The 21,996-nt window shown below is 43.6% G+C and overlaps 1 protein-coding gene across 6 annotated transcripts in view; it reads right to left on the bottom strand.

Annotated features, from left to right (window-relative positions):
• Klc (kinesin light chain) overlaps positions 1 to 21,996 on the bottom strand; it is a 147,831-nt gene that overhangs the window by 13,281 nt on the left and 112,554 nt on the right. For 3 of the 6 annotated variants that reach the window (XM_055073105.2, XM_055073107.2, XM_055073104.2), the window contains exons 9-10: positions 12,935 to 12,988; positions 3,989 to 4,113 (exon numbers count right to left, since the gene is read on the bottom strand). The exons of 1 other annotated variant lie outside the window; for it this stretch is intronic. In XM_055073105.2, the coding sequence (XP_054929080.1) occupies positions 3,989 to 4,113; positions 12,935 to 12,988 (179 nt within the window). Of the gene's footprint in view, positions 1 to 3,988; positions 4,114 to 12,934; positions 12,989 to 13,693; positions 17,567 to 21,996 lie in introns of those variants that run through there. 2 more of the 6 variants (XM_050182187.3, XM_050182190.3) reach the window with 2 other exon arrangements.

Raw genomic sequence — 21,996 nt, forward strand, 5'->3', positions numbered from 1 at the left:
TGCGTTGTATGTTAAAGCTACTGAAGTTTGCAAGAGCTGAAATTGTTGGTTTCATGTGGCGCAGTAAATCCTCGCACCAGCTGTCGCGCACTTCATGTTTTTACATCTATTTTATGTGTGGCTTTGCACATGTTTAACTGTTGCTAGTTGCTCCATGCATAACTCTTGTCGATTCCTTTGAGCTGCGAAGTTTTCACCCTGCCTTGTTTGTAAAGGGTATAAATCACGCTGTGTCTTATCGGAATGATACCAAGGAAGTGCTTCTTTAACAGCTTTATTCTTTTCACCAGAGGGCATCTTAGATATTGTTTGCGTTTTTGGAAATGTGTTTAGAAAATAGGTAGTTCAGGGCGAGAATTGCCAATAGCTGCTGCATGTGGTATTTTTGTTCCATTTCTCGCTGAAAAGTTCGCGTCCCGTTTGGGAAGTCATCACACCTCAATGCTGCCTGAGCAAACTTAACACGCCGAGTGATTTGTTTGTTTCACAATGTAGTCCCTTCTTGCATGTGAGTTTTGTACTCAACTGAATTCTTTCTTATACTTACGCTGCAGACGACTAAACCGGGCCTTGCCCCCAGCGCTCATCTACTTTGACTGGCGCTGCTCTGCCTTTAAATATTTCATGTGGCACCTCTCTCTAGTAATATAAAAAAGTAGTGAAAAGTTAGTCAGACTTTAGCTTTGTACATTTCCAAGCAGCTCCCTTGGGGAATTTAAAATTGCACAAACTGCAGCTGGAACGGTAGTTCATCGGCGTATGCAGCAGAATTGCATCGGCGGTACAGCACTAACACGCGCTTTTATTACCCGTGTGTTTGGTGACTTCGTTGGCTAGTATATGCGTTTCCATCAATAAATTGGCAATTACTCTTCTTGAGGCGGCTTCAACTGCACTTATTCGGCGATGTCACATGTATTCATCGGCAGAAAAATCACAACGGCATATGCAGAGATTGCATCGTGCGGATTTGTTTGATATAAGTCTGCACTAACGACGGGTGCTTATTATTATTGAGGTACAGAAGTAGCATTAGGGCAAGGGTAGAATTTAAGAAAAACGATCCAGACATCGCATTACTCAAAGGAATTTATTGGCTAGTTAACATGAGCTCCACGTCATGTAAATGGGGTTCATGGCGTTTGTCTGCGGGACACACCTTGCACATATGTGGACCATATTGTCCCAAACACCGGTAACATCGTGTTCATACCCGCTCGCACAGGGGTCAGCATCTTCGCCACAGCTGTCACCCCAGAAGAAGCAGCCTGGCACCCGAACAAAGGAGAAATCGCAGCCACGAACTTCAGCCATCCTTGCTGCAAAGGGTTGTCGTCTGCTACTGCTCCCGCGTGTACTGTTGGAAGCGTCCGCTAGGTGGCTTTCAGTGGCGCCTCTATAGGTGGTGCATGAGGCGTATAGGGTGTGTACACGTATAGGTGTATGACCAGTACACGTCGACTCAAATGAGGAATTGTGCTACGTGCCTCCTGCTTCCTCTGTTAGTTAACTTGTGCCCATACAAATCTATTACCAGTGTTGCTATCTTAGTACATTTTCAACAAGAATTAGGAGACTTTTGACTTGGCTGGACAATATAGCTACGCAGGGAAGCGGGCTTGATGATATGGAAACTACTAAAGATATGACACTATCTTGAAAAGTGGTGAATTGCCTTTGCAAACCTGCACTACATGCGGTGCTCAATGAAAACAGTCTACGTGAGTAGCACTAAAGATGAAGCCAACGTTGACCGAACATTGTGTCCATGGGGCCCAATGTACTCCCAATGCTACCCATTGTAGAACCAATATTGGCTTGGCATTTTGTGTTGGTGGAGTAGCGAAATAGCAGCTCAAATTTGAAGGCACTGATGAGACACATACAATGATAATCAGTGGAACTCAACAGAACACCTCAGGTTTCAAACATAAGAAAAGGTGACACAGACAAAAGGGGAAACTAACATGGTGCATTCTTGGAGACTGCAGCTTTACATCGTGAAAGGTCTATGCTGCAGCTGACTTGGAGGAGACGGTAGCATTTTTCTAGCATCCCCAGACACTGTTCTACAGTTGCCAGAATAAACATTCTGTTAAAAACACTACTCTGGCGAGATCAGTTGCACCCAAACACAGCCTTGAGCCACTACCCAGAGGCACCCAACACCTCACGTATGACGAATGCTGAACACGTCTACGGCTATGTCAACATGTTGGATTTCACTACCAGGTTCAAAATTTTCCAACTCAGCCTAGATAGAATCACGAAGAAGCTCTCTGTAACAAGACCGCAGCAGACTGGATTTCTCATGAGTTCCTCTCGAGCAGCTGGGGTCATGACACACAACCCCAAAATCTCATCGGGGATACAAAACACGATCCAACAACTTGCAGAAACCCAAGGCTGTATGGCTGGGAAGCATAAAAACAGGATAGTCTTTTGCCAAGAGGACATGGCTCCTCATTGGAAGTTACTGGAAATTTTGACTATACGCTGGAAGTTGCAAAGGGCCATCTAGGTAGTGTTCCTTACATACAAAAATTTGTTTAAGTGTTTAGTAGTGGCAAAAGAAGTGGTTGAAATGTTGCATGTAGATGGTGCAAGGAGGCGAGCTGCTCTCCTTACAGCACGGGCTCTCTCCAACTGCCTCACCAGCATCCACAAGCAATGCTCCTCTGTTGTGTTCTTCCTTATTGGAGCCCTGGGCTCACACAACATTTGAACCATGACCGCCCCCTTCCTTTTTATCTCTCTACCTTTCTTGCTGTGCAGCATGAACCCGTGCACACTTTGGATGACCTGCACTTCATGGAAATCCTCCAAGTTGGTGCTGCTGGCGATTTGTGCACTACAGGAGTAATGTGTGACATGGTGGCAAGGCACCATCTCTGCTGGAGGGCAGAGGGGCTCATGTTCAGCTGTTGCTACGACGGCCAATCTAAGCAACAACGCAATCGTTTGCTCTTTTTGCCAACATTATGCCAGCATGTTTACAAACATGCACCTTTTTTATCATGTGCCCGCTTGAGAGTCAAGAAGTAGCACGCTTATCCCAGGCTCTCAGAGGTACAAAATCTTTCTCCTGTTCAATCTCTATCAGGTGAGGTGGTTCGGCATGGACTGCTCTTGGGACAAAGTGCAAGTGGTAGATTCCATAAGAACTTGACAAAAACCTGGGGCTGTTCGCCTGTGCATGACAACCCAACAAGCAATGATGGGGTCACTTTATCCTATTGCCTCTGCGTGCTACAACTGGCTTTCAGGAAAAAAAATATGTGCTGAAGTCGCCAACCCATCTGCCAGCCCTTCGTGATGAAGTAGGAAACTTGATTGCTGTCCTCAGATCCAATTAGGTGCTATAACTTTGGGCTGGTCAGCTTAGGTGCAGCGGGGACACGAGCTAAAGACACCAACTTGTTACTCAACTTGCATGTATGACCGAACAGCATTTGCTTCACGTCGCCTATAAGTGTTCCATGCTTGAAAGTATAAGGATACACAAGCCACAGCACTGCACTTTCCACGTCCCAGCCTTCCTCGCATATGGTGCTTGATTTTGATTCAACACATTCTTCAAAACAAAAAAAACTTGTTACAGGCTAATATGCCCTAGCTTTCCTTGGCACAATAAACTACGTACGACTTATCTGTTGCAAATTGACAAACTAACTCAATGAATTACACATAGCTGTCCCATGTGTGGATCAAAGACCAAAGGGGAAGCACAGGTGGGAAGTCACAAGAACTGGCCTCCTCCAACGCAACTCACTGTCCACGGCACACCTGTTTGGCCACAGAGAGCAGTCCAAAATGATGCAAAAAAGACTCGTCCCTTTCTTAGCCCCACTGCTGGCATTGTGCAAGCCAGACCACTTTCACTCGTAAAGGTTGTTCTCAGAGAGCCTCATTAAAAGCAGCCGCAAGCAGACAAGTGAAGACCTCACAAGCCAGGGCTGCTGACTGGGCCTTCCCCCCCGGCACTTACCGTGCGGCGAGATCATCGTCGTGAGCAAAGTCGCTGCCCCTGAGCCTCTGCACCAGCTTTGCACTGCCGCGGCGGATGGAAGCCCGCAGCTTGCCCAGCGAGCTGCTCCGCTTCAATCGGCCGTTCTGAGGCCCCCGCCAAGGCCGAATCACAACGTCCCAGGGGGAAGGTGTTGGTGGTGGTGGGGGGTGCGCGGATGGTGGGAGAGAATAAAAACAAAAGAAGAAGGGGGACAGAGAGACCGAAACGGGAGATGGAAGGATGGAGAAATGAAGAGGCGTCAGCCAGTGGGACGGCACAGAGAAGGGGGACGCGACAGAATGCACGGTCAGGTCAGAGTGGAGAGCGACAGAAATGGGAGAGAAAGAAAGGAGGGACAGAAGGGGAGGAGGAAAGGTGTTAAAAGGGTGATCTGATTTTGTATTCGCAAGGAAAGGCGAAGAAAGGACGCGGTGCACAAATGCAGGCGCACCCTTTCACGCCCATGTAGCTTCCGCTTGCCTTTCCTTGCGAAGCGAAGGGGGTTAGGCAACCATGCTGTACTGCCCACTATGACGTGTACGTTCGTACAAAATGGCCACTCGCGGGTTCCCGAGTAAATGTGAAGATGAGAGAGCGGAACTGTTCAAAGATACCAGATCACTCTGTCGTCTGCAATGTCGATTTAAATTCACACATATATTGATGGCATAGGAGAGGCTGAAAGTTTGGAAGCTCCCAAGTCTCTGACTAATGTATTATCATGCATGTCTTTCATGTCTTGTGAACAATGTGTGTCCAATCGAGCTTTGCCATTTTTTGAAAACTCAAAAGGTTGAATCAGAGCTATTTGATATGTCTGTATACAACTACAAAATATTTTTCCAGGCTCAAAAAGAAGCACTGAAGTTCACAAAACAAGAACAAACTGGCTGGTCATTTATAAACAAGTACCACAAAGACATCTGTCTCACGATTTGCATCAAACATTGCATACCAATCACTTCAAAGAGAGGCTGCCAACCAAAGCCTGTTTTGAGACTTCAAAACAATGACTAACACCAGCTGTTTCCAACTTTATGAGCAAACTGTAAAGCCTATAGCTAGAACTTATTATTATCACGTAATTTCTTAAAACTTGGTGTGCATGTACATTTTCTGTGTTGAACCAAAGCCAACTTTGGTATCTTTTAGCTGACTATGTATATTTTAAGAAAATTTCTTTCTATTGTTTATAGAATTTTTTATGCTACTTAATCCGCTGTCGACAATCATTATTGTATGTACTAGCTGCTAACAATCACATATTATGTATTTTTTCACCCACTCCCTTTTGTAATGCCTTCGGGCATTGAAGGTAGGGAAATAAATAAAAATAAATAAATATTTCTTTTTCTGGAATTTCCACACTATTTTCATTTGAAACAATATGCTATGTCAGCTGTTGGCACTTTTACAAAGGTATAAAGTTGCTATAGTCACAAACAACTCAAAAGATAGTGGCATAAAAATCGTAGTAACATCCTGAGGCAGATGCCATCATCGTAGGGACTGGGCATGCAACGTGGTGACTGCTAAAATGCAGTGACAAGCGTTGCCAGGTGAGATCACAATGATACAGCCATGATCAAGAGCGTGTAATTGCTATTTTGATCCAACTATTTCACAGTTGTGCTGAGTGCAAATGTGCTTTAATGCTTGTTAAGTAAGTTAGTACGAATAAAATGTCATAGCAACCTTATTTGCACAGTGCAATGCATTAAGGTTGCAAAACTTCCATATATAATTCTCTGCCTTATACTTTTTTCTATCCAAGCTGTGCGGGAATATTATTTCGTAGGGTGCTTTCATTGGTGCCACCTGGTTTTATTTCTTGTGGTATTAAGTGAAAACACTGAAGTGAACCTATCAGAAACATTGCGTAATATTTTCCTATGCGAGTAGAAGCCTAAAATCTTCAGTGATATACCTAGACTGAAAAAAACTACAAACTCATGTCGCATAAGCTATTTGGATGAGTAATCCTAGCCTATGTCGGAAAGCCAAATGGAACGTACAAGCCCAGGAAAACAAGACCGAAGATTCATCAGCATGCCATGCTAGCAATATAACCGCACTTATCAAATGTAACTTTCTGCATAAGGTGTTAGAGCTATAGGATGAAAAGTAATTCCTAGCTTGTAAAAACAACCCAAACTTAAGTGTTATGCAGCAACACAGTTGTCCCATTCAGTTATGCCACACTGACTCAAGTGAGCAAAAGATACACAAACAAAGTAAGGAAATAAAGAGATCACATGAAAGTTCATTACCTGCGTAGAGGCTAGACAGTGCTACTGTAAAATTATTTACTAATGAAGTGACATTGCAAGCAAAACAATGCGAATGGGCCCTGCATGTTCAGGTACAGTCCCATACACTTTAACAGCGAGCACCTACTTAAAAGTGCAAAGTTGTCTTTGCTGAATGCAAAAATGGATACCACAATGGCAACCATCATCCAGGCACTGAGAGAGAAAGCAGCCAATATATGAACAATCGTTAGGTGCTCCCTGCAAAGTGGGGCCACCGCACTGCTAGAAAGACACAGGCGCAATTTCAAGAGCATCACTTGCAATGCAGTTAGCTTGCGCACACGTTGTTGTAGTCAGCTGAGGACTGGTGGGAACTTTTGGTGCCATGCAGTGCAGCATAACAGTAGGAGCACTTCGTAAAGATGAAGTACACGGCTTGTTTACTAAGCATTGCTGCCAGAACAACATTAATAAGCCAATTGTTTCATCGGCACGCAAGCACACTTACGCAATACGAATAAAGCTAACTGCAATGTTTCAAGATGTTTACAAAAGCAAAGATGCACAGATTTACAGTACGAATACTGCAAATGAAGGTTACACATGCTCGGGTGCATGAATTTAAGGAGAGATGCTGTCTCTGTGCCTCCTGCATCTCCTGAAACTGCCATCTATTTTCATAGAATTTATGCTTTTCGATGCATAAGCTAATACAGAACTGTTTCTGCACTGCTGTTTTGGCAAAGTGACACTGTGTTCCATGCATAGCCTTTTTGGCAAAGCATTCCTATAGAAGATTGTAAAACAGCCTACCATGCCCCTGCTCTATGGGACACAACAATATTTTTTTTTTTTTTTTTCAAATACTGGTGATGCTGAGAATGACTGCACAACTGACTGCGCCTGCAACCTATGGGATGCATTGCATAGCGTCACAAAGAATGCCTTTAAAAATGACATGCGCACGATGTCCCAGCAGGAGTGTCCTGCCGGCTGCTGTTGTCATCACTGTATTAGCATGTCTAAACACATGTTGAGAACATATTAAACTGATGCCTCACACTACTGTGCTTGTCAGAAAGTGCACACTAATGGATAGTAGCAAGGCCAACCACTACAGTGAGGGATAAAGAAAACATTAATAGATTAACTATCCTGAAACAATTTAAGTGTGTTTATTTGGTGAAACGAAAAATGTAGTTAGTTATAGCCAGCATGTTACGCTGTGTCCCTGTTTTGCTTTGTGCATGCTTTTCTGCACTGCTGCCCTTTCTACTCTAGAGACCACTGTTCCACATAACATAACACATAACATGATATGCCTAACTGCACTTATTACTTTTAAGCCTAGCTACAAACTTTAACAAAAGTGAAATGTAGTTGAGGGCAGTAAAAGGCTGACACGGCATAAGGTCAATTACTGACATGGCATTAGGCACAAGGGTAGTTTGGTTGACACAAGCAACAAGGTAATTTGGAGATCTCTGGGGGAGGCCTACATCCTGTTTTGAAACTCAAAATAATTATGACGATTAAAAACCATCATCACAAGCGCTTCTGCGGTGATGCATAGACTAGCCTAGTGTAACACTTCACCGCAATGGGTGCACATTATGTATGTGTTCATTGTGATAAAGTGTGGCGACTATAAGCACCTGAACTGGTGCAGCTGCGAAACACGTTTGACAACGGGAACTGAACCTGTGGCCTCATTCTCAGCAGCAGAACACGATGCCTCAAGAGCCATCAGCACAACCATATCGAAAGCCTGGAGGCATTTTATTTAATAACCCAGTGCGAATTAAGCCTCGACATTTTCAAACACAGAAGTAACGCTGAAGCACCATTTCGCGAAGCTTCTGAAACAGAACCTTTAAAGAGGCAACTTTCAACATGCATCTCCCCTTAAATACAATGATTCTATAACATGGGGTCAAAGTTATGCTGAACACATATGAAAGGAAAAGCATCCATAAATAGTGAAACTGAGGATAACACATTGCATGGCACCAAAATGAGGTCACATACAGGCACATTATAAAAGCCTGGAGTATACAGTCGCAAACAGTCTTCAAACAGTCAGCTGTTAGGGAAGCCAGACACAGAGTCCTGGATCAAGGTTTCTTTGCCAGCAAATGAAATGGATCATTGGCAGTATCTTGTAAAATGAAAACAAAATATGTCAAGCTTTCTTATCTAAAAGGGTCACATTAACAATGCTCTCAATAATTATGAAAATTCAAGCAAAAATTATTTGCTTAATGTTCTAATCATAAACTTCAACATTAGGTCAAGCCTCAAGTCTAATAATGGTATTTCAAGGCACGTTTGGGGCAAAATAAGATTACTAGACTAAAAAACTTGCAACTCATTCTTAAAAAAAGGAGTACATCTCATATTAAAAAAGAGCGCACCTCTGCAGCACCTTGCAAAGCTAGGCCTTGCAGGATGCGCCAATTTGCCCAAATTACACTGTCAGATGGCCTGTTACATTAAGAGCTCCCACATGGGCCACACGCAATTTCATTTGCTTGACAATCGCAAGAACAGGCACAAGATATTGAAAGTAACCCAAGATGCAATGCACACTTGCTGCAATGTCAGGGACCACCCCTGGACCAAGTAAACAGGCAAAAATGTGGTAATTGTAGTGAGAGCATGCGTGCAGTTAACTGCCCAATGAAGGCTCAGCAAACCAGCACATTCCAGAAATTGGGTTGCAGACAAAAGATGCAAAGCCAACACAGCTAGCATTAGTGTAGCAGCACTAAGTAATGAGATGCAAGCAGCAGTATGCCAACAACGCACGAAACCCGCCTGCTGTATGAGCTACAGGGAATTTAAACTGCTTAGATGGCGATGATCAAAGCTGGAACCTAATCCACACAAGTTGTTCTGAACATCCACACAGGTGGCAGGGACACAGGGTCATATCTTGGCTGCTACAGATTTGGATCAACTTTGTAGTAGTGCTGTGTAAAGTGCCAGGTATACGTGACTCTTTAACTAGACTGTTGGCTCATTAATTTTGCACGCAGGTAGCATTACAGGATGCACGCAACTTGTGCTTCTCATATGGACACATTACTGGCCTGTTGGTGCAGAATAAGTCAGATGTATGTGGTTGTCTGTGGCAATGCCAGACAAAAGATTATGTCCACTTCCCTACAACAAAATGGTGGTGCAAAACACAGCCCACGCTGTATTTCATTATAACACTCAAAGGTGGCATTACCATTCCTCTCACTGAGACGACTGCTTTTTCAGTACCACAGAGCCGTAGACACACCAGACACTTTTGATTGGTTTTGGGTAAAGCGGGCAAGCAATGCACCTAAAGGTAGCACTAAACTGCACACACCATGAAATGCCCCATCTCTGCGAAATTAAATGAGCCACCAGATTAGCCAGAGGAGCCATGTAGACAAGTGCCCCGTAATACTCGGCATGTTCACAGCTGTCTGTTGAGTGACACTATTATTCCGTCAGTTTGTGGTGCAGATATTACAAAGTTTCAGTTTATCTGTAAACTTCTTTATGTTTGCGAATTACTGGCTTGCCGTAGGCATGGACACCAGATGCAAAGGTGGTAGCGATATCTTGTGGCAACTTGTCCCACTACAATGTTCTTGCATTTTTTTATGTGCTGTCAGTGTTATCGAAAAAAAAAAAAATTACACTTTAACAATTACATCGCTACTAATGCTGTAAACCGGCAGCGATGTACAAGATGATGTCATTGCAGTATTTGTTTTTTTTGTGCTCTATGTTTAGACACTACGTCACCATAGGTAGCTACCAGCGTTGTTGCTGCTGTGCACATCTCCAGGAACCCAATAATATACAGAGATTATGAACTTCATGGACTAACTAAAACTCTCTATTATTATAGCATCATTTAGCAGTGGATGTGATGGCCTGTCCGAATGGTGTGACCGTTCCTTCACCTCCGCCTTGTTCACCTGACATATGTGGAGTGGCAACATTTGCAAGAAGTAAGGACTTAAGAGACTAACGACACAGGTGAAATATGCTTACAAGGTACCAAGTAAAGAGATTGACCAGAAGCATGGGCTCCTTATGCCAGATTGTGAAAAAGAAAAGACTGGTGGTTGCACTAACTTGACATCCCAGTGCGCACCATCTCCTTGTGTTAAAGAGTGTTAGTTACGCCTGTGATACTTTCACTGCATGTGAAGCCAACAAAAACACAACTAGGCAACTTTGGGTACTTCTGCTGCACCACAGTACCAAAGCATGAGAAGGCATTGAAATGTCCACGAATATAATGTTAGTGGCATTTGGCAATGTGATTCTGTCGCATAACTGAGAAGAGGACCTCTCACTTCCTAATAGCTAATAGGACTGCTTTCCCCTCCAAACAAGTGCACATGGAGTTCAGCATGAGTGGCCTACTGACTTCACTAGTCTAGGTGTGTAGAACTGTGTAACTGCTCATTGCATCAGTGTCCCTTTAGAAACTCTAGGATAAGGTGCTCTGAACACGCAAACAATACGTTCAAATTTAACAGGGAGAGGCGGGCTAGTTGGTAGTCGATATTGGAATGCATTATGTAGCCGCGCAAACCACAACGGACGGAGAATCTGTGCTTGTCCTATGCGTTTCCTTCTTCGTCTCTTGTGATTTGCACGGTTACATAATGCATTCCAATATGTTCAAACCTGCTTGTGTTTAAGCCTCAAAGTTTTATTACCTGAACACCTCTGCAAAATAAGCAATAAAATGCAGCAGACAGTACACCCACTGTGCTTATAATTTGAGTCCCGAATAACTCTGCAATTCACAAAGAGGTACAAAGTACCCCCTTAATTACTCATGATGAAATAAACTACGAAACTATCATAAAATGGCAAACAAGCTGTAAAGGCACAGAAGCAAATGAGATGCTGAGAAAGTGAGCAAAATGAAAGCAGGCAGCACAGCCTCACGACTGCGTGTGTCACAAAATGTGGACAAAATAAATATTAAACAGAAACAGGCGTGCCAGTGGTTGGTGGGTATGCAAATTCACGCGACAATGTGATCAAAATAAGATTGGGGCTACATTCTCAACTGATTACCCTAGAGGACATTATTTTTGCACGACATTAACTCCACCGAAACATTGCATCGGAGCAATAGCTGTCCCATAAGCTGGCAAAACCGATCGATGCACGTTGAAAGCAATGTTGAATAAAGCAATCAATCAAGAATACAGCCCCTATAAAAGCCTCGGGGTAAAACACCCCAAAGCCCGAGTCGTGCAGGCGTGGTTTCCATAGTTTGCAAGGGTTGAAGTGTTTGGCCACAACTACGCAAGATACTGTGCACGGTGGCGGCAACAATACCAGTAGTGCGATATTTATGGACTGTGTGAACTACAGACAGTTAGGGGACACATGCTACAGACAACACTCACTAAAGTGCAGAAATGTTTAGCTTGCAGAATGTTTATACTGGTGTGTGAATGTGCCTGTGGGTCTCAATTATTCTAGTACACACCAAAGTAAAATGAAAGTGATTAGCTGTGCTTGAACTGACAAAGACTTCTGCTAGCAATCCCAGTGCAATGGGGACATGCTTTTCTGAGGGGTGTGTGAGAACAGAATAGCCAGCTAAGTGTAGGCATCTTTCCTCCCCCTTGCAGAAGTGAGCAGCTTATCTCAGCTTAGTCAAACCTTAGTGACCACACTAAAACTGCCTCCGACTTGACATACATTTGTTCATGCCTAAAGTAACTGTCTTCAAGTTACTCCTAAATGTACTAAATGTCTCATAAATAAGCAAGCCAGATATAGACAGCTTACACAGGTAAGCCACTGGCTCATTTACACTTAAATTAAGCGCAGATGAGGCCTTTCGTGGTACATTTTGTTCACTGTTACGTCTGGGTGTCATACATCCCTGTCTCCGTCAGAATTAACTGGAAGTATGCACTGTCCATGACCAAAAAAAAGTACTTTCTCAGCAACAGAACCAACGGTGCTGCCGTCTGTCGCCTTTTTGGCAAGGCATGGCAAGCCATGTTCCAACCCAGCAACAGATTTTTTTCACCACTATTTCTTCCACTGTCACAATTACTTTTATGGTCCTGAACCCGCCCCCCTAGTTTTGTAGCTATGATTCCTTCTGGATAAAGCAGGCAATTACTGCACAGAAATAAAGCATTCAATACCGAATTGCAAAATGCCACCTTACTGCAACATGTGAGTGTGAATGAGCCAGTGGTTTAACTGGAATAATAATTTACACTTGCCTCCTTTACTTATAAAACACTCAAGAGACACGATTCGAAGTTGAACCTAAACTTTGTTACCGTCGAGTTGCTCCATACAGTAACTTAATCCTGACAAAAACCAATGCGGAGTACCAGAGTGGAGCGTTAGGCGAAGCGTTGCCCTTAGCGTGTGTCTCTCGTCTGCCGTCCTTGGTCTGAAGCAATGCAGAAATTTTGGAATGTCTAGTGAGCGTGGCCGGCAAACATCACTCCTTGCGTCAACTGTGGAAACCCCAACCTGCCAGCACGTGCACAACAAGTGCAGGAAAGTGGTGTAAAAATAATCTCGTGACAGAAAGAAGAAGGGGAGGGCCCGCTGAAAGGCTGATATTCCTCTTGGGGCCCTGGCATTCCAGCATGACCTGCTGTGCAGGAATACGGCAGGTGGTACTCACAAATTTCTCAGCAACCATCAGTTCGTCGTACGATCCTAGCATAACACTGCGCATCTGAAACCCACGTGCAGAGGATCACCACATCTGGACGCAGGCACCATTCCAATGCATCCGTGAAGCCACCAACAGTTGAAACCCGTTTTTACAAAGTCCATGGGGATTTTAAAATCTTTAGTAAATTTGTAAGTATCAGTAACATTTTCTTTTTTTTGTTAATTTCTCAGTGGGCCAAAAGGTTTACTTCCTCAAGGAAAGCCTTTTTATCTCGGAATTCCTAATTACTGGCATTAAGCAAGAAATACATGCGCATGATGACGTGTCAGAAAGATGGCTGCTTGGCATGCTGAAGTTTGTTGGAAGCCTTTTAGAAACACACTGGAAGTTAGTTAGATTTGTGTCACCTGCTGTATGAACAAGCTGACCATTCACACTTGTTGGAAGCCTGCTAGAAATGCATTTGGAACCTTGTTGGTACAACCAGCCACACCAAGATATTTAGTAAGACTTCCAAGGTCATAACAGCAGGACATCCAAGAAACTTTCAAGGCTATACCAACAAGACATTCAACAAGTTTCCTATGCGTTTTAACAGTCCCTTCTCTGCAAAATAAATGCTAATTGACTCTTGAAAAAAAAAATTACTTAAACTAACTAACCTAATGTAATGCTGCTGTTTGGCCTCCCTTTAAAGAAACATCTCAACCACTATGCAGAGAGGATAATGTAAAAAAAAACAGTGAAAAAGGCAGACGCAATGAAAAAGAGGGGGGTGCTACTTTTATTCGATCATCAATAACAAATGCATAAAAGCACCCATAAGATGATTCAAACTGGCTCCACAAATAGGCCCATGTATAAAAGAAAGGCTCGCAATAAAACAACAAGAACAAGACCCTCAATAAAAAGAAAATCAGCGCCAAGTGCTTAAGCCAGGCCTAATGAGGGCAAAAAGCTCCTGGAGTGGAATAAACTAATCTCACATGCCTGGCTTTGTGACAACAGTCTCAACTGCACCATGGGCATCCACAATACACAATCACGACAGGCACCATACTCTCTTAACCCCTTGGGCACCCACTCTTTCCCGAAGAAAACTACCATAACGACTCATTTTTCTAATGCAATATGCCTTAATAGCGTGGTTAGAACACAGAAATATGCCTACGAATATGGTGAGAAATTTTTTTCAATAAAAGCGATGTTGATAGAATGTATACTGCCGTCTCCATTGTGAGGAGAGCTAGTCATAAGCCGAAAAGTGATGATCACACTTAGGTGAAGATATAACGGCCTCCTTAAAGGGTTAAAAGAGGGTAGAGTACTGCTTCAATCAAGGCTCAGAAGTAAAAAGCCTTCGTCACCGCATCCTATTATTTGTCAAGCTTCTAGATAAATCAAAATTAATGTATACCAGTACACCATCTGTAGCACAATGTAAATAAATAGAAAAGCAAGAACTTTGAAAACGCATCCAGCCACAATGTACAACCACAGTTAGGGTGAGGAAAGGTAAAAGGAAAAGCATAAGCAGTTGGAAACAGCAGCCACTGAATGAACATATTCTGAGACATCTCAATGAGCAAAGAGTAGCATATTTACCAAGCCCTACGAATGTTTCAATCGCCACGTCTCATAATGGCACATTGAGAAAGATAAAACTGCGTGGGGACAACTTGCAAACACCAGTATCACGTGTGGCTATCACGTGCACTTCAGCCAAGTGCAGCAGAACGAAATAGCCAAGAGCAGTTTGCAAGCATATTGAAGCTGCCGTGTACAGGTGTCGATGCTGGTTAACAAAGCTTCATGTGAAGGCTGCGTTTTGACAGCGAAAAGCAAGAATCACTCGTATCACAGTTCATTGCCGTTTCTAAAATAAAATTTTTCTCCCCCTTCGTCTCCACCATTGGTGGCAAGTGTCCAAAAACGACCCCATCGCGCAGATTTTTCATACAAAGTGCATGGTAGAGCAAAATGCGGCCCTTGTGTCTATAGGCACTGCCAAATGTACAGTCCTTCAACCACCATGGGAATGATTAGCGATGCCTGGCTATCAGAGGGACACTGAAGGGGCAGACGTTGAGTCTGTTTACACTTTCAAGCAGAAACCTCAAGAAAAATGGAAATGGAAGCGGAGGAAAAGAAAACCTGCCCCAGGCGGCAGCGAAAACCACATCTCTTGCATGATGCCATCAATGCTCTACAATTTAGCTTACGTGGATTCCCGTCTTCCCACAAACTTCCTTGGGCATTTGCGTGCGTACAAGATTGGCTTTGTGGGTGTTACCTAGTGCCCCTCATGACCGGGTGTGGGACACCTCTTCAACCCCAAGCATCATTCAGTACGTGAACTTGGGGGTGCGCAACTGGCTTAGATTGTATGCTACCCTCATGGCATCAAGGAGAATATTTAAAAGAATAAAATAAGAACTTTTCGGTGACTTTTGCTGTTAATTTGTTTTCTTAATGGACTGAGAAATCATGAAAGCACATGCACCAAGTGACAGCAACTAATATCGGATAACGAACCTTTTTTGACATAAATAAGCTGTTGGCGTCAACTATGGTATACGACGGTTGAGACATGATTAGACAGCCAAACAGAACCAGAGAAGAACGTGTTCCGAGAAAAGCGAGCCGAGGCACACAACTTTTTCATCTTTCCCATGGCGGTTGAATGATTGTAGTACGAGACTGCCCCTTCAGTAGGTTATTCATGTGAAGCATTCTTCGCTAACTTCGGGCATTCTAAGTCTATTTATTTACCTATCTAGCCTCCTATGCAACGGTGCCTATTGATAATTATTACTTCTTTATTTTTTGCTTGCCCCTGTGTGAATGAAGAGCTTGTTTTTAAAAATCCCTTTTGGACCTTTTGTCTCTTTTTTGAAGTGTCAACAGTTCACAGTGATAAGGCAGCTCAATTTTGTGAAACACATGTATGAAATTCACTATGACGAACTCTGTACTTTGCAATCATTAGGCCTTCATTCCTTCTAAAGCTATAGTCATTATTTTTATATTGAAGTTTCTTGGACCTCTCGATGTGCTAAAAGCTCAAGGTATAAAAATAATATTGTGACACAGTAATTGGTGTGGCTCTTTTTAAAATTGCCTTTTGGCATAATTAAATTAGCTTTTGTGGTCAATCTCTTTATCTCTTTATCTTTAGCCTCTCTTAATTTTGAATGAAACCAAAACCTCATATTCAGTAGAAAGTTTCTGGTGCATTTGGTTTACATGTGCACTTGGCATGTAAATAAGAGCGCTACAAAAGATTGGAAGGCAATCCAGCACACTTGCACAAATAAATATGAGTTCCATGCAAAGCACCTGACACCAGGGAGCTGACTGTTCCTACCGCTGCAAGCGCATTGTAATGAGCTAAGCTGCGGAACTTGTGTATAAAAAATCTCGTCGACAGGAAAATACAGGGGAAAGTCTCAATGCAGTGCTTGCTTTAAGCACAGCAGCATTTTTTTCCACATACACATTTCGAGAGCATTGAATCTGGAGGTCTCTGGGCACAATGTCAAAAAGAGCGTAGTATTTATGAACAAGAATACGAAGCAAAAAGCTTAAAAATAGGCCTCACAAATAAACCTCACTTGCACCTCTCTCAACATTAAAACCCACCTTCCAGCCAAGTCTTCATTTGAAACGTGAGGCTAGAACTACCGCGACAGTTGAAAGAGAGACAGTGGAAAAGGCAAAACCTAGATGGAGGATCTTGAAGTTGAAGCATGCAAATGCGTACAGTGCAGTCCACTGCTAAGGGAAATACCTAATCAGTAATAAAGCCAACATATAGAACATTTGTTTGCCTTCATCGAAAAAGAAGTGGCTGACACGATCTATTGAACATACCTTTATACATAAATAATCAGTCTGTGGGCCTCTGTGCTACATTTCGGCAACAATCAATGGCCGAATGCTGACTGCATGTTCCCAGTAACAGTGGGCCGTGCTGTACATTCAGCACTTAGCAATGGCACACACAGGCACTACAGCTTGCAAGGACACGGAGTAATATGCGTGCGCCTCCAAGGCACGTGATCTTTCCTCACAGAAGACAAGTGAAGCCTTTTTTTTTTCTCTCTCTCTCTCTAGGAGGACACATTTTCTCATGCAGGGAGCAGGACACCAAGTGCCTTCCTAGAGTTGGTCTGCAATCACACAATGCCACCAAGACTCTCCGACAACTGCAGAAGAAAAGAAAAAAAAAAGGATCGGTGCAAAGAAGTACCAATCAACTTCACGGAATGAACGGATCGCGCATCCCCTCGGAGTGCAGGTCGAAAGAGCCCTTTGACCAAGACAACAGGGTGCAGGAGAAGAGACGGAAAGGCAGTCCACACGCCTCGAGGCCGACACACATCACGTCAAGTCTGTCTCTAAGAAAACGGGCTGCTTCTCCTCGGAGGAGGAGCAAATAGAAAAACACGAGCGGGCCTGGCACGACACCGCCGCACATTACGACGAAGACGAAGACGGTGAGAGGGAATGAAATCCGAGGGCGCTGAAAAGCTTTGTTTTGATCCCTTGAGGTGGCTGGTCACTGCGCTGACCACTAGAGGTCGTCGTGGAGGGCGAGAGTGGAGTCGAAGCGTTGGCAGGTGGCTGCTGCACCGACTGCGGTGCACCGTTAATTTTGATCAAGGTTGGAGGCAATTTCACGGCCATTCATAATGCCATACAAAAGTAACCAAGCGTGCAACCGGAATCACAGAGTCACAGTTTTTTGCGGAGGACAGATAAAAACAAATTTTGGGTCGGGAGAGTTTAATCCAATGAATTCATCAAAGGAATAGTAATGTTCAGTTCACAACACATTTATGAAATGATAATGCATTTTGTGAATGGATTATGTATTTTAAGATTAACAGTGTTTCCAAATAGAAGATAATACACAAGAGCGGGAGATTCCAAGATCAAAGAATATCGGTTTTCACCAGATCATCAAAGCGTACGAGGACGGTTATGTCATAAATGTGTAGCATTGTTTCCAAGCAATGCAGTGATTCAATGTAGTGCAGTTGCAAAAAGTAAAGCAGGAGAGTTTGATGATTTTGTCAACAGAGACATATTTATCACATTTATTTTGTTGAATGTCCAAAAAATTAATGTGGCAGGTAGCATGAGAAACAGGGCAATAGTATATTTATGTCCAAACGGCAGAAAAGCATGGAAATTTTGTCCCCCAGCGAGAGGCCATGTTTTCAAAGGGGTACATCATGTCAGACAAGTACAACATTAGCACGTGGTTGTGAGGTAAATGTTTTGAAGTTGAGAGTGGCAACAAATAACGTATGAACATCATTTTCAGGGCACACAGCACGATTTTGAGATGATTGCGTAGATTAGAATTCGGTGGGGAAAGAAGGGGGGAGGGGTGTCGATGAGTGATTGATGAAAGGTAAACAAAAAGTGCACATGGTTTGCAATGTAGAATGGTGGGGGTTTGAGGGGTAGCAGGGATCAAGACAAAATTTTTAAAAAAGAAATAGAAGGGAAGTTGGAAGAAGTTGTGTAAGGGTTGTGCATGACACAAACAAGACAGTGTGAAGGTTTCACAGATTTGCAGATGGAGGAAAAAAATGTGGGAAAGAAGAGAGAGAGAGAGAGAGACAGAAAAGGAAAACAAATGATAAGGAGAGAACAACAACCCAAGAAAACAAAAGCAAAATGGACACAAACACATTCACAAGTAACAAACATAAAAAAAGCAATCAAAAGAGTGCAAATGCGGAAAGAGTAGGGAGAAATCCACTACTGAGCGTCCGACAGAACAAGACCCCCAAAGAATGGCTGTGGGTTATTACCTGACCGCTAACGTAACCTGCCCTGTTGGCAGGTGTCATGGCAATGAGCCAAACATTTGCAGGACAATGCCCAAGCACGAATGTACCACCCTCTTTGCCCAAGTGGCATCGAGACTGGTGCAAGAATCCGTGCACTGGCAGTATTGTGAAGTAATCAATTTCAGGGATGCGATTACTCTTGCAAGGTTTCGCCTGACTCGGTACCGGACGCATTGCCGTCTACGGCCAACACTGCTTCTGGCCCTGTGCCAAGCATGCTGTCTCCAAATGGTGGCGGGTACACAGTTGGCCGTACACTACAATGCATGTAGTGCCGAGTTGCACGGAATCTCGTGAAAGTTACTGCATCCCCAAAAGTGATCGCTGGTGAATACTGCTGCTCCTAGCTTTTACAACATGAATGGCATCCCACACACACACACACGTACTTGAAGTGAGCAGTATCACTCTATGCGGCAAAGAAAAGCCTGCAGTGCTGCGAGGGCAATCTGTGCGTCGGCCAAGACTTTTGCCGGCTTTCCACTCGGCACGATGTAAAAGAAGTTCCAGGTGTACAGCACTGTTGAGTCTTAAAGGGAACACCTAGCTGGTGGTAAAGCCAACATACTGAAGAACAGCTGCTTTATCAAGAGAAAAAAAAGGCCTACGAGGTGCATTTGGCTGGCCTCTATGCATTAAAAGAATGCTCTAGATGCCTTGATGCTACAATTAAGCTAAAATTGGCAGCCAAATAAAAACTGTGTGTTCCCTTTAATACTGAACTGTACTACACATGCATAGCAAGCTGAAAGCGCTGCGTGACTGAGTCTCCCCACAGCAGCAAAACTGCCAGCAGGGCTGTGCATTCAAATGAGAGCATTTAAAGTGAACATGTCTACTTATTTATTTATTTATTTATTTATTTATTTATTTATTTATTTATTTACTTATTTATTTATTGATGTACATGGGAGCAATGGCAGATCCTGTAGTGGAGCAATTAGTATTACTTCTAACCACTTGTGGTTTTTTAACCTGCACCCAAAGCTCAGTACACAAGCATCGTTACGTTCTGCCTTCATTAGTAGCAGCCAGCATGGCAAGGAATCAAACCCGTGACCTTACGCTCAGCAGCAGAACACCACAGCCCACTGAGCCACACTACAAGCGCATCTAATTTAAACACACCGGCTCCACGTTGCTGCCACGGAGCCCCTTCGTCCTTTGGTGTTTACAGGGTGACGGGACTGAATCAAAGCACTGGTTGTGCCGACAGGCCACTAAACATGTCAGTGGAACACTCCACCGTATGGCTTTTCACCTTTAACCTGGATGCAAGAATGTAGCACCAATGGCAGTTAAGCCTCAAAGGTGGCCAAGGTGCTACAACACACAGGTTCCGCACGTCTACACAGATGACCGGTTCCTGCCTGCAGCGTGGAAAGCGCAACCAGCAGCTTTCCTATGTTGCGAGCCTGACTCAAGGTTCAACTGTATTTGGTTGTACAACTGCTTTCAAATACTATTAAGTTCTAAGACATGCAGTGGAAGCAGCACACTTGTTTGTGCCGTCCTTGGACTTCGTGTAATAGAGGCAGTAATTACGAAGATGGACTAGCTATCTGCTTTAGCTTTCTCAGAGTAACCATCTGTCTCTGCTGCAGCATTAGGTGCACTCGTCTCCATAGCTACTCAAGGACTACACATTCGCACAGTTTCAACCACGAAATGCAAAAAAAAAAAGAAATGCACCCTCTTTGTGGTCTGGTCACGGATCCAGCAGCCATTGCAAATAGAGCTGTACTCTGCAATGTTACTCAACGTGGACTCTCTAACTTGAACGTGCACTGCCTCTTTTCGACACGGAGCACACACTACAGTATTTTTTTTTTTTTTTTTTTTGAGCAACCGTAGAAGCTCCTCCGATTTAGACAGCACCACTTTTTACAGCTGGAACCTGGTCTGAACACAAGAGTTTGCCCTGATAATGGCTCCTTGCTGAAATAGCCATTCCTGCATAAAACGGCTGCCATTCCACTCCTTTTTTACATTATGTGTACAAGACAGTGTGCACTCTGATGCCTGGTTTGGACTGATTTGTTGACCCATTCAAAAAATGGTCTTAAAGACCAACAAGAACAAAATCTGATTTCGGCAAACGGGCTATAAAAAAGAGCGCCGTATTTTCCAGACTATAGTCCGCGGATCACACAAGATTAAAAGCTGAAATTTTGTGGGGTGCCAACTACTTATGAGTGCGGACTGCAGATGGTTTTATTTTGTATTGAGGGAAGCACGTTTGAAGTAAACAAGTTCACACTGCACCTACAAATTTTTCCCGTGCTGACACGCAACGAAATCACGTTTGCAATGATTGTCGCTGTGCACAAGCTATATTTTCAGCTCATATTGGTAGCTCGTGACATGCAAGAGAGTGCTGCTCGTGTGGCTGCTTTTGAGTGCTTAGACTCGCGAGCACGTGCGTGAAACCTTGTTGCCAATTTACGCAACTGCGTAGATGCGCAAAACACAAGAACAGTTGCAATGACACCGAAAAGGCTATGCAGAGCTTCATACGAGCTCAGAGTCGTCGAGCATGCGCGAGAACTAAGGTCCAATCGAACAGCGGGGAAAGAATTTGACATGATGAAAAAAGTGTACGGAAACGGATGAAAGAAAGCGTAGAAGTGAAACACACTGGCCTGGCCAAAGCTTGAAGAAAAGCTTGCAGCGTGGGTAAGACAACAGTGCGAAGCGGGGAATTCGGTATTGAAGGTGAAAATAAGGCTCGTTGCTCATACCATGGCTCCTGAAGAACGGGTTTCAGGATTGACTACTTTGACTATGACTACTACTGACTCATTATTTACTACCCAGACTTTTAGTCGTAGAAAATAAAGTTTCGTTTCTCTTGCGCATGCACTTTCGTCCCTGCGGACTATGCAATGGGTGCGAGTAATAGTCAGGGAAATACAGTACATACAATTGAAGCAATCTTGGCAAGCTGTAAGGCTGGGAAACATCTAAGTTTCTTAGTAAGAGTGTTCAAATAGTACCTAGGTATGAGGTGCAGGCGCTACATGGTTAGCGCATGTGACGCAAGTCCCAGAATGCGGCCTCCGGGACAACAAGTGCACTGCAGGCACCACCTGATCTCGGATTGTTTCTGAACATTCCAGGGTCTGCATGACTTCTAGTAAGCGATAGTGACGTAATCTTTTTTCAGTCTCCATACCACGAACATATACTTTTGCAAGCTTT

This window comes from Dermacentor andersoni, chromosome 7, assembly GCF_023375885.2.
Source record: "Dermacentor andersoni chromosome 7, qqDerAnde1_hic_scaffold, whole genome shotgun sequence".
Lineage (NCBI taxonomy): Eukaryota > Metazoa > Arthropoda > Arachnida > Ixodida > Ixodidae > Dermacentor > Dermacentor andersoni.